The sequence below is a fragment of the Lepus europaeus genome, chromosome 23 (genome assembly GCF_033115175.1).
Source record: "Lepus europaeus isolate LE1 chromosome 23, mLepTim1.pri, whole genome shotgun sequence".
NCBI classification, from domain to species: Eukaryota; Metazoa; Chordata; class Mammalia; order Lagomorpha; family Leporidae; genus Lepus; species Lepus europaeus.
The window spans coordinates 6,678,716-6,693,108 of record NC_084849.1 but is presented as its reverse complement, the minus strand read 5'-3'; the positions used below and the strand labels follow the sequence as shown (position 1 = coordinate 6,693,108).

At 54.0% G+C, this 14,393-nt stretch overlaps 1 protein-coding gene across 1 annotated transcript in view; it reads left to right on the top strand.

Annotated features, from left to right (window-relative positions):
- The first annotated feature begins 35 nt into the window (after positions 1 to 35).
- MLXIP (MLX interacting protein) overlaps positions 36 to 14,393 on the top strand; it is a 62,048-nt gene continuing 47,690 nt past the window's right edge. The window contains exon 1 of the mRNA XM_062181964.1: positions 36 to 478. Coding sequence (XP_062037948.1) covers positions 66 to 478 — 413 coding nt within the window. The 5' untranslated portion in view covers positions 36 to 65. The remainder of the gene's footprint in view (positions 479 to 14,393) is intronic.

The window sequence follows — 14,393 nt, the reverse complement described above, 5'->3', positions numbered from 1 at the left end:
CCCCTCAGCCTCGCTGCTCCGCGTCGCCCAGGGCCCCGGGGGATGCCCCCGGCCGGGTGCCCCTCATGGCCGCAGACGTCTTCATGTGCTCGCCGCGCCGGCCCCGCAGCCGGGCGCGCTCGGTCCTGCTCAAGCCCCAAGTGCCCGAGGACGACGACGACTCGGACACGGATGAGCCGTCCCCTCCGCCCGCGTCCGGCGCGGCCACCCCGGCCCGGGCCCACGCGAGCGCTGCGCCGCCGCCGGCCCGGGCCGGGTCGGGCCGCGAGGAGCCCCCGCGCCGCCAGCAGATCATCCACAGCGGCCACTTCATGGTGTCGTCGCCGCACCGCGAGCACCCGCCCAAGAAGGGCTACGATTTCGACACGGTCAACAAGCAGACGTGCCAGACCTACAGCTTCGGCAAGACCAGCTCCTGCCACCTGTCCATCGACGCCTCCCTCACCAAGCTCTTCGAGTGCATGACCCTGGCCTACAGGTAGGACCCGGGAGGCCGCGGTCGAGCCCCGCCTGGCCGGGGGGGGGGGGCTGCCTCTGACAGAGGGGACCCCTGGGTCCGCGCACCCCCTCTGGGTCCACCGCTTCGGGAGGGCTTCTGGCTCTGCGGGCCCCGCCGTCGCCAGGGGCCCCGGGGTGCTGGCCTCGTCCCTGGTCGCCAGTGCGGATCTTCCGGCTTCACGCGCCCCATCCTGGCCCTCCCCTCCGCCGCGCCCCAGGCCGGCGATCCTGGACGTGGACGAGGCGTGGGTCCGGGCCGCACCTTCTGTTACCTGACCCTGGCTTTGTGTGCTCCGGGCTGTTCCCGGCCGCGGCGAAGACCACCTGTCCGGGGAGCCCGGGACGCTGGCTCGCCCCCCATTCGGGCTGCGGTGGGGGGTAGAGCGAGTTGGGGGAAGTGCTGACAGCCTGCCGCGGCGCTACCTTTCCTATTGTCCCTGGGCCGAAGCCGGGCCCCTTGCAGTCCTGCCGGCAGGCCCTCCCCCATCTTGGAAGGGCCCTGGGTGCCTCCCAGGAAGACTTCTGGAGCCACAGCTGTTGGAGCTGCAGCCTGCCCTCCTGGCAAGAAGCGGGGTTTTCTGGCTGAAACACTAGATGAGGGGGCAGGCTGCTTGCAGGGCGGACACCCCAGACTGCCCGCGGACTCTGGGTGCTCGTCTCGGAGGTGCCCGGCTCTGCCCGCTCACGGCCTTCCCCGGAGTGTGGCGAGGTAATGGATCCAGAACTTCTGGGAGCAGCCGCTGTGGTGGGGTCCCTGCGGCCTGGCTCCTTTGCCTTAGTCACTGCCCAGGGGCAGGGGCGTCTTAGGTCTGCTTGGGCCCACGGGAGGAGGTTCCTAGGGCACTCCAGAGAGGGCGGGGAGGGGGATGTGCCCGCTCCTTTTTTGGAGTTCTGGCTTTGTCCGAGCTGAAGCAGGATGCCTTACCTGAGTGGCATTCCCCCCTCTGATGAGCGACTGACTGCTCGGTGGGTTCCTTTGTTAGTTCCTGACGTGCACCCCAGCCCCATTTCCTCTTGCCAAGGGTTCCCTGGTGATTTCTTCCCATAGTGCTTCCTCCCATCCCCATTGCGGGGCACACTGGTCAGTCTCTCTCCGATTCTGGCACTGGGCCGGTGAAGATATTTAAAAAAAATAAATAAATAAATGGTCCTGAGGTTGCAGCCCCGTGCGCCCCTAGCCCAGCCACCAGGGCATATGCTGGGCTCTGAGAGCCTTTAAACATAACCAGAGGTGAGGGGCTGGAATGTGCTTTATTAAGAGAACTTAATCCTCTTTTTTCTTTAATATAAACTTCCACTTGGACAGGGGACGGGGAGAGTGGATGAGTGAGTCACAGGAGGCAGGGACTGGGAAGGCCTCGCCTCGGCAGCTCTGCCGGAGGAGAAATAAACCAGTCTCCCCTGGGCCTTCTGGTGGGATAATCTAAAGCCTTATAAATAGCACCAGAGAATTTTAGTAATGGCTTTTTTTTTTTCATTTCTTTCAAAAATATTTGGCAGCTGGCCATTGCTCAATTAATTTTCCAAATTGCAAAATGCACCATTAGTTTGGTACAGGACGCTTACCTGGCTCCTAGGGCTCCTCGCTGGGCTGGCTCTCCAGCTTTTTCTGATGTTCCTGGTGCCTGCGCTGGGCTGCGAGCTCTCCCGTGGAAGGAAGGGCCCCAGGTGGGATTTGCTTGTCGATTTCCCCTGAAGATGCTTTTTGTCTCTGCGTGAGGCTGGCTTGGCCGGCCCTGGATTTGGTTGGCAGTGTGGAATTTTGGTACAGATGGACAGAGAATGACTCAAAACCAGTTGTCTGGGCTGCAGCCTTTGGCCCCGCAGGAAGCTGGAGAAAAGTGAATTTCTGACCTCAGCTCTCCCACCCTGACCGACCGCCGGAGTCCTGGCTGGGCGGGGGGAAGACTCAGCCGTCTCAGCCGGTTGGAGCCTTCGTGGTGCTTTCCAGCTTTCTCCCCTGCCCGGGCTGAGAGGAAGGCCAGCTGGGTCTCCTCTGTGACTGTTTCTGGTCACTTCCTGTCTGTCGCCTGGCCTGTTCGTTCTAGCTGCCTAACCCTCCCTGGTACACTCTGTGCTTTTTTTTTTTTTTTTCTTTTGCTTTGGTTTCCTGTTAACTGCTGCCTCCCAGCTGTTTCCAGATGAGGTTCAACAGCTCTTTGGGGAGAAACTAAGTGCAGGGGAAGTTGGGGTTATTTTTTCCCTGTCTGCGAGGTGGTCCAGGATTCTGAACACGATGTGTCCCTGCCCAGGACTGTTTGAGGGCCTGACCATGTGAGTGCCCAGGGGCCTGCCTGGTGAGCGACTGGGCAGAGGGGCTGCCCATCCTGTGATGCCAAGTAGCCCTGTGGCAAGACGTCTTGATGATGGGACCTGTGGGAGCGGAGGAGGTGGGGTCTGCCAAGGCAGAGCCCCGGTGGAGGTGACAGGGCAGCAGGCCTGCCCGTCTGCACCCCGGGAGGAGGAGTGGGCTTACCCGAGATGATGTGAGTGTGTCTGGCACAGGAGGAGGGCTCCTGGCTGAGCCTGCAGGTGGGTTCCGTGAACCAGAGGAAACAGCGCAGCTCTCGGTGCCTGTGTGACAAGTCCCAGACAGAAGCTTTCTTGATTAGGCAGGTCCTTTCTAAAGCCCCACAATGGAGCTATGTACTCCAGAACATAGTTCATGGTGCTTGCCCTCTTAACATTTTAAGGAATGTGTCACACATGTGCATCCCCCACACAGACTCTGAACACATCTAGTGTGTAGCTTTTTTTTTTTTAATATTTATGTATTTTATTTATTTGAAAGGCAGAGAGAGGGATTGAGATCAAGATCTCCCATCTGCTGGTTCACTTCCCAGATGCGTGCAACAGCCAGGACTGGGCTGAAACAGGGAGCCAGGAACATAACCTGATTCTCCCTTGTGGGTGGCAGGGACCTAACCACTTGAGTCATGCGGCTGCCTCCCAGGGTAGGCATTAGCACTAGGCTGGAATCCAGAGCGAACCCAGGCAGTGCATCCCACTGGGTGACTTAACAGCTTCATCACTTCCTGCTCCAAACGCCTGCCTCTAGTGTGTAGCTTTTTGTGGTTGATTTTAGTTTCACTTCTCTGCTTTTTAAAGTAGCTCCTTATCAGGGAGACTTGAGGTGAGTGCCTCTGTGGGTGAGATGGTCCTTTAGTGGGTATTTGACGTTTTAAAATAGGAGCTATAGAGGTTGGCAGTGTGGCATAGGGGGTAAAGCCGTCACCTTCAGGGCTGGCATCACATATGGGTGCTGATTTGAGTCCCGGCTGCTCCACTTCCCATCCAGCTCTCTACTATGGCCTGGGAAAGCAGTACAAGATGGCCCAAGTCCTTAGGCCCCTGCACCTGTCTCTGCCTTTCAAATAAATAAATAAATCTTAAAAAAGAAAAGTAGGAGCTGTAAGATGGCCTTGGTGTATCAGTGTATAGGATATGGCCGCTAAACGGATGCCCTGCAGAGTAACCCTTTCCTGACCCCATGGGAGCCTGTCCCAGGCTCCTAGATTGGCGAGGACTGGGGTTTAGCACTGTCATTAGTTGTGTCCTGCGAATTCAGTTTTCAACAGAGGCACCTTCAGGCTAGGCACTGTGATTCACTGTGAGTGAAAGCCGTTCGCACCAACGACTACATTGGTTTTATTCTTTTATGTCCACACTGATGATAAGAGTTCTCTTCTCTCGGTGTGCTATTAAAGGGTGTGCCGGAGGTGGGGCCCCAGAGGTGAAAAGGAAGTCTGTCTCCTGCTGGAGCTCACACACTGGGGTGGGGGAGGGGGACAGGTGCACAGACAGTTCTAGGCCTGAGTCAGGGCTGTGGTGGGGAGCAGCCCGAGGTCTGTGGCGGTATTGAAGGTTGTGTCTGCAGTAGACAGGGTGTGTGGTGTTGACACAGTACCTGTGTGGGCCGCTTCCCTGACATCAGGATCCAGTGTTAACCATCAGTAACTATGGATCCCAGTTCCCGGTAGGAAACCGCAGTGTTCTTTTTATCCTCTTAACACACTTCTGTTCTTTTTAGGTTTATTTTATTTGAAATGTGGGAAAACAGAAAGATCTCCATCTTCTAGTTCACTCCCCAAATGCCAACACACCCTGGATTGGGCCAGGCAGAAGCCAGGAGCCCAGAACTCAGTTTGGGTCTCCCAGTGTGTCAGGGACCAAGGTACTTGAGCCATCATCTACTTCCCAAGTGGTGTGTATTAGTGGGAAGCTGGATCAGAAGTGGAGTAACCAGGACTCAAGCCAGGCACTTCCATGTGCAATGGAGGTGTTTGAAGTGGCAACTTTTTAACTTTTTTTTTTTTTTTTAAGATTTATTTAAATCTGAAAAGGCAGAACAACAGAGAAAGAGAGCCAGAGATAAATAGAGAGATCTTCCATTTGCTGGTTCACTCCCCAAGTGGCCACAACAGTCGGGAGTGGGCCAGGATGAAGCCAGCAGGCAGGAGCTTCATCCAGATCTCCCACATGGATGCAGGGGCCATCTTCGGTTGCCTTCCCAAGTGCATTAACAGGGAGCTGGACTTGAAGAGGAGCAGCCAGGTCTTGAACCGGTGCCCATATGGGATGCTGGTTTGCAGGTGGTGGCTTTACCTGCTATGCCACAACATCAGCCCCTCAGAATTCTTAGAATAAGTCGCATCTTTAAATACAGATAAAATTGCCAGAAACATGTAATTGTACGTAAACACCCAGAAACATAGAAGAGCGCTTCTCCCCAAGCCCTGTGCCCTCCCGTGCCTATGTGTAGCGTTTGAAGACGGGATAGGGGCTTCCTGGCTTCTCTGTGGGAGCTCAGGGCCGGTTGCCCATCCTAGATGGGGCTGACTGGTTCATTGCCAACCCGACAGAAGGGTGAGGCAGGGCTGCTGGAGTCGGGAGAGGAGGCTCTGGGGAGGGAGGTTGCAGGGAGGCGTGTGCTCTGCTGGGAGGGGAGCGTTCACTTGAGCTTCGCTTGAGTGGTTACTGAGCTCCATGTCTGAAGCGTGCCTCACATTAAGCCTCTAGGCACATGCTGGTGGGACCCTCATTTTCCAATCTGAGAAGGAAGGAAGGAAGAAAACTCGAGCTTCTTAAAGGTGGTTCGCTCTGTCGGAAGAGGCTCGGCAGCTGTCCAAGGACAGTCTCCTAAACTGAAAGGTCACCCCCTCATCTGCTTGTGAGGCCTGAAATCCAGCTGGAGAGGAAGTGAGAGTGCTGGTTCCTCTCTCCGTGTGAGCGGCCGAGATGGGGGCAGCGAGTGCCTGGGCCACTCCACCTGCTGCCCTCCCCGCAGCTGAGATCCTACGCTCCTTCAAGACTGAGCTCAAGCCCCAAGCCTGGGAAGCCTTCCTGGGTGGGGAAGGAGTGAACATCCCCTCCCTCTGTCAAGCCCAGCCCTGATCCAGTTCAGCTGCCGTTAGGTGGCCTAACCTACCAGGGTCCACACTGCATTCACCCTTGACTTCCCCATGGAGCTTAACCGGATCTAGCACTGATTGTGGTGCCGTGAGTTAAGCCACTACCAGCTGCCGTGCTGGCATCCCAGTGAGTGCCAGTTCAAGTCCTGGTTGCCCCACTTCCAATCCAGCTCCCTGCTAATGTGTCTGGAAAAGCAGTGGAAGATGACTCATGTACCTGGATCCCTGCTACCCATGTGGGAGACCCGGATGGAGTTCCAGGCTTCCAGCTTTGGCCTGTGCCAGCCCCAGCCATTGCCACCATTTGGAGAGTAAACCAGTGGATAGAAGATCTCTTTCTCTGTCTCTGTCCTCTCTCTGAAACTCAGTTTTTCAAATAAATAAATAAACATTAAAAAGAAAGAAGAAAAGGAAGAAATACATGTTGAACTCAAAAGGGATACGCAGGGACTTAGACGCTAACTTGATAAATTTACCTTTAGCAAAGCTTATTTATTTATTTTAAAATATTTATTTATTTGAAAAGCAGACTTACAGAGAGGGAGAGACAGAAACAGAGAGAGAGAGAGAGCTCTTTCATCCATGAGTTCACTCCCTAAAATGGCTCCAATAGCTGGGGCTGGGCCAGGTTGAAGCCAGGATTCAGGTACTCCATCCTGGTCTCCCACACAGGTAACAAAGGTCCAAGCATTCAGACCATTTTCCACTGGCTTTCCAGGCACATTAGCAGGGAGCTGGATTGCAAGTGAAGTGGCCAGAACCCAAACCAGGGCCCATATGGGATGCTGGCGTGAGTCACAGATGGCGGTTTAACCCATTGTGCCATAACACCTTCCCCACCAGATGGCGTTAAGATAAAAAGATTGGGGGACCAGCGTTGTGGCGTAGCCGGTAAGACTACCACCTGTGATGCCAGCATCCCATATGGGCACCTGTTTGTGTCCCTGCTGCTCTATTATCAATCTAGCTCTCTGCTAATGGCCTGGGAAGGCAGTGGAAGATGGCCCAGATGCTCGGACCCCTGCACCCACGTGGGAGACCAGGAGAAAACTCCTGGCTCCTGGCTGCAGCCTGGCCCAGCCCTGGCTGTTGCAGCCATTTGGGAAGTGAACCAGTGGATGGAAGATCAGTCTCTTTCTCTTTCTTTCTCTCTCTCTCTCTCTCTCTAACTCTGACTTGCAAATAAATGAACCTCTAATAAAATAATACAATAAAATAAAAAGATTATTCTGGGTTATCTCTGTGGGCCCAGTGTGAGCACTGGGTCCCTACAAGAAGAGGACTCAGAACCAGAGCGTATGCTGCGGGAGGAGCCCACCGGCCTGTGTCACTGACTGGGCCAAAGAGGCGGAGCTTCCAGGAGGAGCACGGCCCATGAGAGCCAGTTCACCCTTGTGAGCTCCGGGCTGGAGGACGATACGTTTGTGCTATGGGCCTCTCCGCTGTGGGAATTCCTTGCAGCAACAATAGGCGCCTCATACAAACCGGATTCAACAGCCCCTTGAGACGCTGATTTTACACATGCTGCCCTGGCACAGAAGTCCTTCTTACCCTCCTTCCCTGCCCAGGACTGATGTGAGTTATGCTGGGTGTATGAAGTGCTGGATATGGGATCTAGGAAAGTGGACCCTCCCCTTGTTTTCTGGCATCGTTGCCATAATGAGGTGTTACAGAAAGCGTTTGATGTGTAAGGCTCCCGTAATGAGTGATGAAAAGTTCAGAATGAGGCCGGCGCCGCGGCTCACTAGGCTAATCCTCTGCCTTGTGGCGCCGGCACACCGGGTTCTAATCCCGGTTGGGGCACCGGATTCTGTCCTGGTTGCCCCTCTTCCAGGCCAGCTCTCTGCTGTGGCCAGGGAGTGCAGTGGAGGATGGCCCAAGTGTTTGGGCTCTGCACCCCATGGGAGACCAGGATAAGCACCTGGCTCCTGCCATCAGATCAGCGTGGTGCGCCGGCCGCAGTGCGCCAGCCGCAGCGGCCATTGGAGGGTGAACCAACGGCAAAGGAAGACCTTTCTGTCTGTCTGTCTCTCTCTCTCACTGTCCACTCTGCCTGTCAAAAAAAAAATAAGTTCAGAATGAGAGCTCCCATTGCTGTGAATTGAATCACTTCTTGGGTATAAAACGTGCAGCCTGGACAGCCAGTGTCTTGGGAGATTATTTTCTATCTTGTTGGACTTCTCATGTCTGTAGTTAGAATTACGGGTCAAAGGGACTTGTGATTTAGGCAGCCTTTTGGCTGCATGGTGGCAGCCTGAGGGGTCAGGGTTTGTGGCAAGGATCAGGAAGGATGCTGGTCATTTCACACTAACTTCAGGACATCGGCTGGGGAGATGCCCCTCTGCTGTTGGACCACGCGAAGGGCTAGCAGTGTGGTTAAGCCTCCGCCTGCGATGTCAGCATTTCAGATGGACCAGTTTGTGTCCTGGCTGCTCCACTTCTGATCCACCTCCTTGCTAATGGCCTGGGAAAGCAGTGGAGGATGGCCAAGTGCTTGGGCCCCTGCACCCATGTGGGAAACCCAGAAAAAGCTCTGGCCTCCTGGCTTTGGCCTGGCCCAGCTCCAGCCATTGTGGCCATTTGGGGAGTGAACCAGCAGGATTCTCTTTCTCTCTTTCTGTAGTTCTGTCTTTCAGATAAATAAATCTAAAAAACAAACAAACAAACAAAACAACAACAAGGAAACAAGACCACTGTGAAGTGAGTCAGCCCCTTCTCTCTGGCTCCACTTTTCTTTGCTCTCCCCCTGCCTGCTGGCCACCACCTGCTCACCTACTCACTGTGTGGTTGCTCCCTGTGGGAGCTCCTGTGTGCCTACCTTGAGCTTGCTATGGCTGTGGCCTGTGTTTCACACATGGCCTAGTTTAGATTTTCTTCTTCTTCCTCTTCTTCCTTTTCCTCCTCCTCCATCTTCATCTTCATTTATTTATTATTTATTTGAAAGGCAGAGTTCCAGAGAGGCAAAGAGAGAAAGGTCTTCCATCCACTGATTCACTCCCCAAATGGCCTCAATGGCCAGAGCTGGGCCTATCTGAAACTAGGACAGAACTTCTTCTGGGTCTCCCACGTGGGTGCAGGGGCCCAAGCCCTTGGGCCATCTTCTACTGCTTTCCAGGCCATAGCAGAGAACTGGATCAGAAGTAGAGCAGCCAGGAATTGAACTGGCACCCATATGGGATGCCTGCCCTGCAGGCAGTGACTTTACCAGCTATACCATAGCGCTGGCCCTTAATTTTTCTTCTTATCATCAGTGCTTTTTGCCAGTTGTTCTTTAAATGAGCCCCATGATGTCTAATGCAGATGTTTTTAACATCTAGGCTTAAGCTGGGAGCTAGGAACTTAATCCAGGTCTCCTAAGAAGGCAAGACAAATAGTCAGGTGGCAGAGACCCACGTACTTGAGGCATCATTTGCTGCTTCCCCAGGTCTGCATCAGCAGGAGTCAGAGGCAGGCATCAAACCCAGGCACTGCAATGTAAGACACAGGTATGCTGACCACCAGGCCAAATGCCTACCCTGCATTTTTTTTTTTTTTAGATTTATATATTTTAAAGGCATAGCAAGCAAGAAAGTGAGACACACATACATGCATAGGGATATCTTCCATCCTCCAGTTCACTCCCCCAATGGCTGCAACAACCAGGGCTCGGCCAGGCTGAAACTAGGACTCAGGAATTCCATCCAGGTCTCCCACATGGGTGACAGGGGCCCAAGCACTTGGACCATCATCCACAGCCTTCCCAGGCACATTAGCAGGAGGCTAGATTGGAAACAGAGCAGCCAGGACCCAAATCTGCACACTGATATTGAATGCCAGCATTGCACATGGCAGCTTAACTTGCGGTGCCATGATGCCACTACCCTACCCACGTTTTAAATTTTTATTTATTTGCGAGTCAGAGAGATAGAAAGAGCTCCCATCTGCTGGTTCACTCCTCAGATGTCTGCATTCTCCAGGGCCAGGAACAGAATCCAGATCTCTCGTGTGGGTGGCAGGAACCCAGTTACTCGAGCTGTCCACGTCCTTCCAGAGTCTGCGTTAGCGGGACTGGCATCTAAAGCTGGAGGTCGATGTCTGACTCAGGTACTCCACTGTGGGGCCAAGTGCACATCCCAGTTCCGATGTTCAGAAGGGAGCCCGACCAGTCCTCCAGCTGAGTGAAACAGAGCGCCGCGTGGCTGTGCTCTTGGCTCGGCCACCCCAAGCACAAGTGCTTCTTCCCTCGAGATGTGTATCACTCCTGCCGTGTGCTGGGCACGAGGGATTAGCCCTGACCTTCATGGCGTTTCCGTTCTCTCGGGCAGTCAGCAAGCAGAAGGGGCCTTGTGTCGGAAGCGCAATGAGGAACATGAAGCAGGCCTGAGGAGGTGGGGGCAGAGGTGCCTTCTGAGGAGGGCACAGCCCTGGGCGGTGGGTACAAGCTAGGCAGTGCAGGAGGCCCAGGCAGAGGCTGGGCTGGAGTGAGCTTGGCACACTCCTGGGGTGGGGAGAGGCCACCGTGGCTAGAACGGTGAGGGTGGTGGTAGGAGATGACGTGGAAGCCGCCCGGGGCCTCCAGGAAAATAGGACATCCTCCAGGCCAGCCTGTGGAGGTCAGGGTCTCGCAGCCTGGTCCACAGGGGCCAGAGCGGAGGCTCGTTCTTAGACCAGAGTGCTGGCCAGTGGTGAGAAGCCGGTGGTCTTTGCACTTTCTGGTGAGTTGGGCATGGGAGTTCAAGAAGGCAAGCAGTCAGCAATGACTGGGGTTTGGGTCCCAGCGTGTGGGGCATTACTGAGGTGAGGGAGTGCAGGCAGGGCAGTGAGCTGTGTCTGCTGCTCTGCCCAGGACCCTGCAGTCACCTGGGCTGTTTCCCTGAGGCGGAGCTGAGGGGCTGGCAGCCGGCAGTGGGAAGCCCCTGGTTGTCCACTGGGCCCTGCCCAGTCAGGAGCCTGGGTTCTTTCTTTGGTCCCTGCTGCTCCAGTGGCTCTCTGAACCCTGCTGTGCCTGTGGAGGATCTGGGGCTCAGAGACTGTGTTCTGAGTGGTCGTGTTTTCCCATGAGCCTGTGTTCTGAGTGGTCGTGTTTTCCCGTGAGCCTGTGTTCTGAGTGGCGTGTTTTCCCGTGAGCCTGTGTTCTGAGTGGTCGTGTTTTCCCGTGAGCCTGTGTTCTGAGTGGTCGTGTTTTCCCGTGAGCCTGTGTTCTGAGTGGTCGTGTTTTCCCGTGAGCCTGTGTTCTGAGTGGCGTGTTTTCCCGTGAGCCTGTGTTCTGAGTGGTCGTGTTTTCCCGTGAGCCTGTGTTCTGAGTGGTCGTGTTTTCCCGTGAGCCTGTGTTCTGAGTGGCGTGTTTTCCCGTGAGCCTGTGTTCTGAGTGGCGTGTTTTCCCGTGAGCCTGTGTTCTGAGTGGTCGTGTTTTCCCGTGAGCCTGTGTTCTGAGTGGTCGTGTTTTCCCGTGAGCCTGTGTTCTGAGTGGTCGTGTTTTCCCGTGAGCCTGTGTTCTGAGTGGTCGTGTTTTCCCGTGAGCCTGTGTTCTGAGTGGTCGTGTTTTCCCGTGAGCCTGTGTTCTGAGTGGTCGTGTTTTCCCGTGAGCCTGTGTTCTGAGTGGCGTGTTTTCCCGTGAGCCTGTGTTCTGAGTGGCGTGTTTTCCCGTGAGCCTGTGTTCTGAGTGGCGTGTTTTCCCGTGAGCCTGTGTTCTGAGTGGTCGTGTTTTCCCGTGAGCCTGTGTTCTGAGTGGTCGTGTTTTCCCGTGAGCCTGTGTTCTGAGTGGTCGTGTTTTCCCGTGAGCCTGTGTTCTGAGTGGTCGTGTTTTCCCGTGAGCCTGTGTTCTGAGTGGCGTGTTTTCCCGTGAGATAGCTGCTGCCACCTAGCCTTCCTGTTACTGTTACTCAGGGGCACTGGTCATGGTTCTCCAGAACTGGCGCTTTGGTTCATTTGGGGTTAGATAGCAATATCCAGAGGGTCTTCTTGAAGGAGACAGGGTGATATCGGTAGCTCCAGAAGGGGGGTCCAAGATCTGGAGAAATAATTTTAGAAAGATTTCTTGTCATGAGGCTCTGGGTCTCCAAGGGGAGCACGAAGGACCCCCCGAGCAAGTGGGGCAGAGTGGAAGCTGAGGAGAGAGCAGGCGGGTGCGGAAAATGCTTTGGGGGAATTCTCCCACTTTGGAAGGGAAACCCTGGAGATTTGGGGTACAGTTTCACTGTTGAGGAATATTCTAGAGGCAGATTACCATTCCTGCCTCCTGAGATTGGGGGTAGGGGGTCACGAAGCACAGCTTCTACATGTAGAAAGTACGGGAACCGACCTGGTTTTCAGCTATCCCCGTAATCCGTTTGAAAGAACACCCTGAAGATGGTCTTGATTCGCCCGTGTGGTCACTGCCCCTGTGCACATGGATCACTTCCTTGTAAGACTGGTGTTGGAGAGCCAGTGCTGTGGTGTAGCGGCCAAAGCCGCCATCTGCGGGTGGGGGCCAGTTCATGCTCCACTTCCAATCCAGCCCCCTACTAATGCACCCAGGAAAGCAGCAGAAGATGGCCCAAGTAATTGGGTCCCTGCACTCACATGGGAGACCCAGAAGAAGTTCCTGGCTTCTGACCAGCCTAGCTCCAGCCATTGTGGCTATTTGTGGAATGAACCAGTAGATGGAAAAATCTGTCTGTCTGTCTGTCTGTCTCTCTCTCTCTGTGTAATTCTTTCAAAGTCTGGTGTTTGGGACCTACTCAGAGAGCTCAGGACCGCTTTTCACAGGAAGTTAACTCTTTCACTATTTGTGTGTGTGTGTGCAACTTTTTAAAAAAATTTATTTAAGGGGCCGGCGCTGTGGTGTAGCAGGTAAAGCCGCCGCCTGCAGTGCCAGCATCTCATATGGGCCCCGGTTTGAAACCCGGCTGCTCCACTTCTGATCGAGCGCTCTGCTATGACCCTGGAAAGCAGTAGAAAATGGCCCAAGTCCTTGGGCCCCTGCACCTGCATGGGAGACCCGGAAAAAGCTCCTGGCTTCAGATCAGCGTAGTTCTGGCCGTTGCAGCTAATTGAGGAGTGAATCAGCGGATAGAAGATTCTCTCTCTCTCTCTCTCTCTCTCCCCCTCCCTCCCCCTCCCTCCCTCCTTCCCTCCTTCTCTCCTTCTTGCTCTGTGTAACTCTGACTTTCAAATACTACACTTGATCTTAGCCAAAAGGCCGAGAAGCAATCTGACTTTCAAATAAATAAGTAAATCTTTTAAAAAATTTATTTAAGGAATACAAACTTCATGCATTTAATATATACTAATTTGGGAACATGGTGATTCTTTTCCCAATCTCTCTCTCTCTCTCTCTCTCTCTCTCTGTCTCTCTCTTTTAAGATTTATTTTATTTATTTGAAAGAGTTACAGAGAAAGGTAGAGACAGAGAGAGAGAGGTCTTTGATCTGCTGGTTCACTCCCCAGATGGCTGCAATGGCCGGAGCTGTGCTCCGATCCAAAGCCAGGAGCCAGGAGCTTCTTCCAGGTCTCCCACGTGGGTGCAGGGGCCCAAGGGCTTGGGCCATCTTCTACTGCTTTCCCAGGCCACAGCAGAGAGCTGGATTGGAAGAGGAGTAGCCAGGACTAGAACCGGTACCCATATGGGATGCCAGCGCTTCAGGCCAGGACTTTAACCAACTGTGTCACAGTGCTGGCACCTCTCCAATCTCTTTCACTTTTTAAAATGAAAACTTTCAGTGCATTCCTGAGACAGCATAATTACCTTAATTACTGTAGCTTACTGTTTTAAACAAGTGTTTTTTTTTTTAAATATATTTATTTATTTGAAAGTCAGAGTGACACAGAGGGAGAAGGAGAGGCAGAGGCAGAGGCAGAGAGAGAGAGAGAGAGAGAGAGAGGTCTTCCATCCGATGGTTCACTCTCCAATTGGCTGCAATGGCCGGAGCTGCGCTGATCACAAGCCAGGAGCTTCTCCCACGTGGGTGCAGGGGTCCAAGGACTTGGGCCATCTTTTACTGCTTTCCCATGCCATAGTAGAGAGCTGGATCGGAAGTGAAGCAGCTGGGACTCGAACCAGCACCCACATGTGATGCCAGCCCTAAAGGTGACGGCTTTACCCATTTTGCCACAGTGCCGGCCCCTACAAGTGTTTTCTACTTGAGTGGGTGTGTCTTCTAAATCACTTCCTTTGTTCTTGAGATTATCAAGCAGATCTAGAAAGCACTCCTTGTAGCAGGATTCTGCCATCCATTTGTAGTCAGACAAGTCCCCCCCCCCCCCTTTTTTTAAAGGAGTTCTTTTTTTGTAAGATTTATTTATTTGAAAGACAGAGTGACACAGAGACGGATAGATTGAGAGAGAAAACAACATTTTCCACCATCTACTGTTTCATATCCAAATGGCCGAGACTGGGGCTGGGCCAGGCAGAAGCTAGGAACTCCACATGGGTCTGCTACACAGTAGCAGGGACCCGAGCACTTGAGCCATCTTCTGCCGCCTCCCAGCTGCAAAAGCAGGGAAGGGATTGGTAGTGGAGTAGCC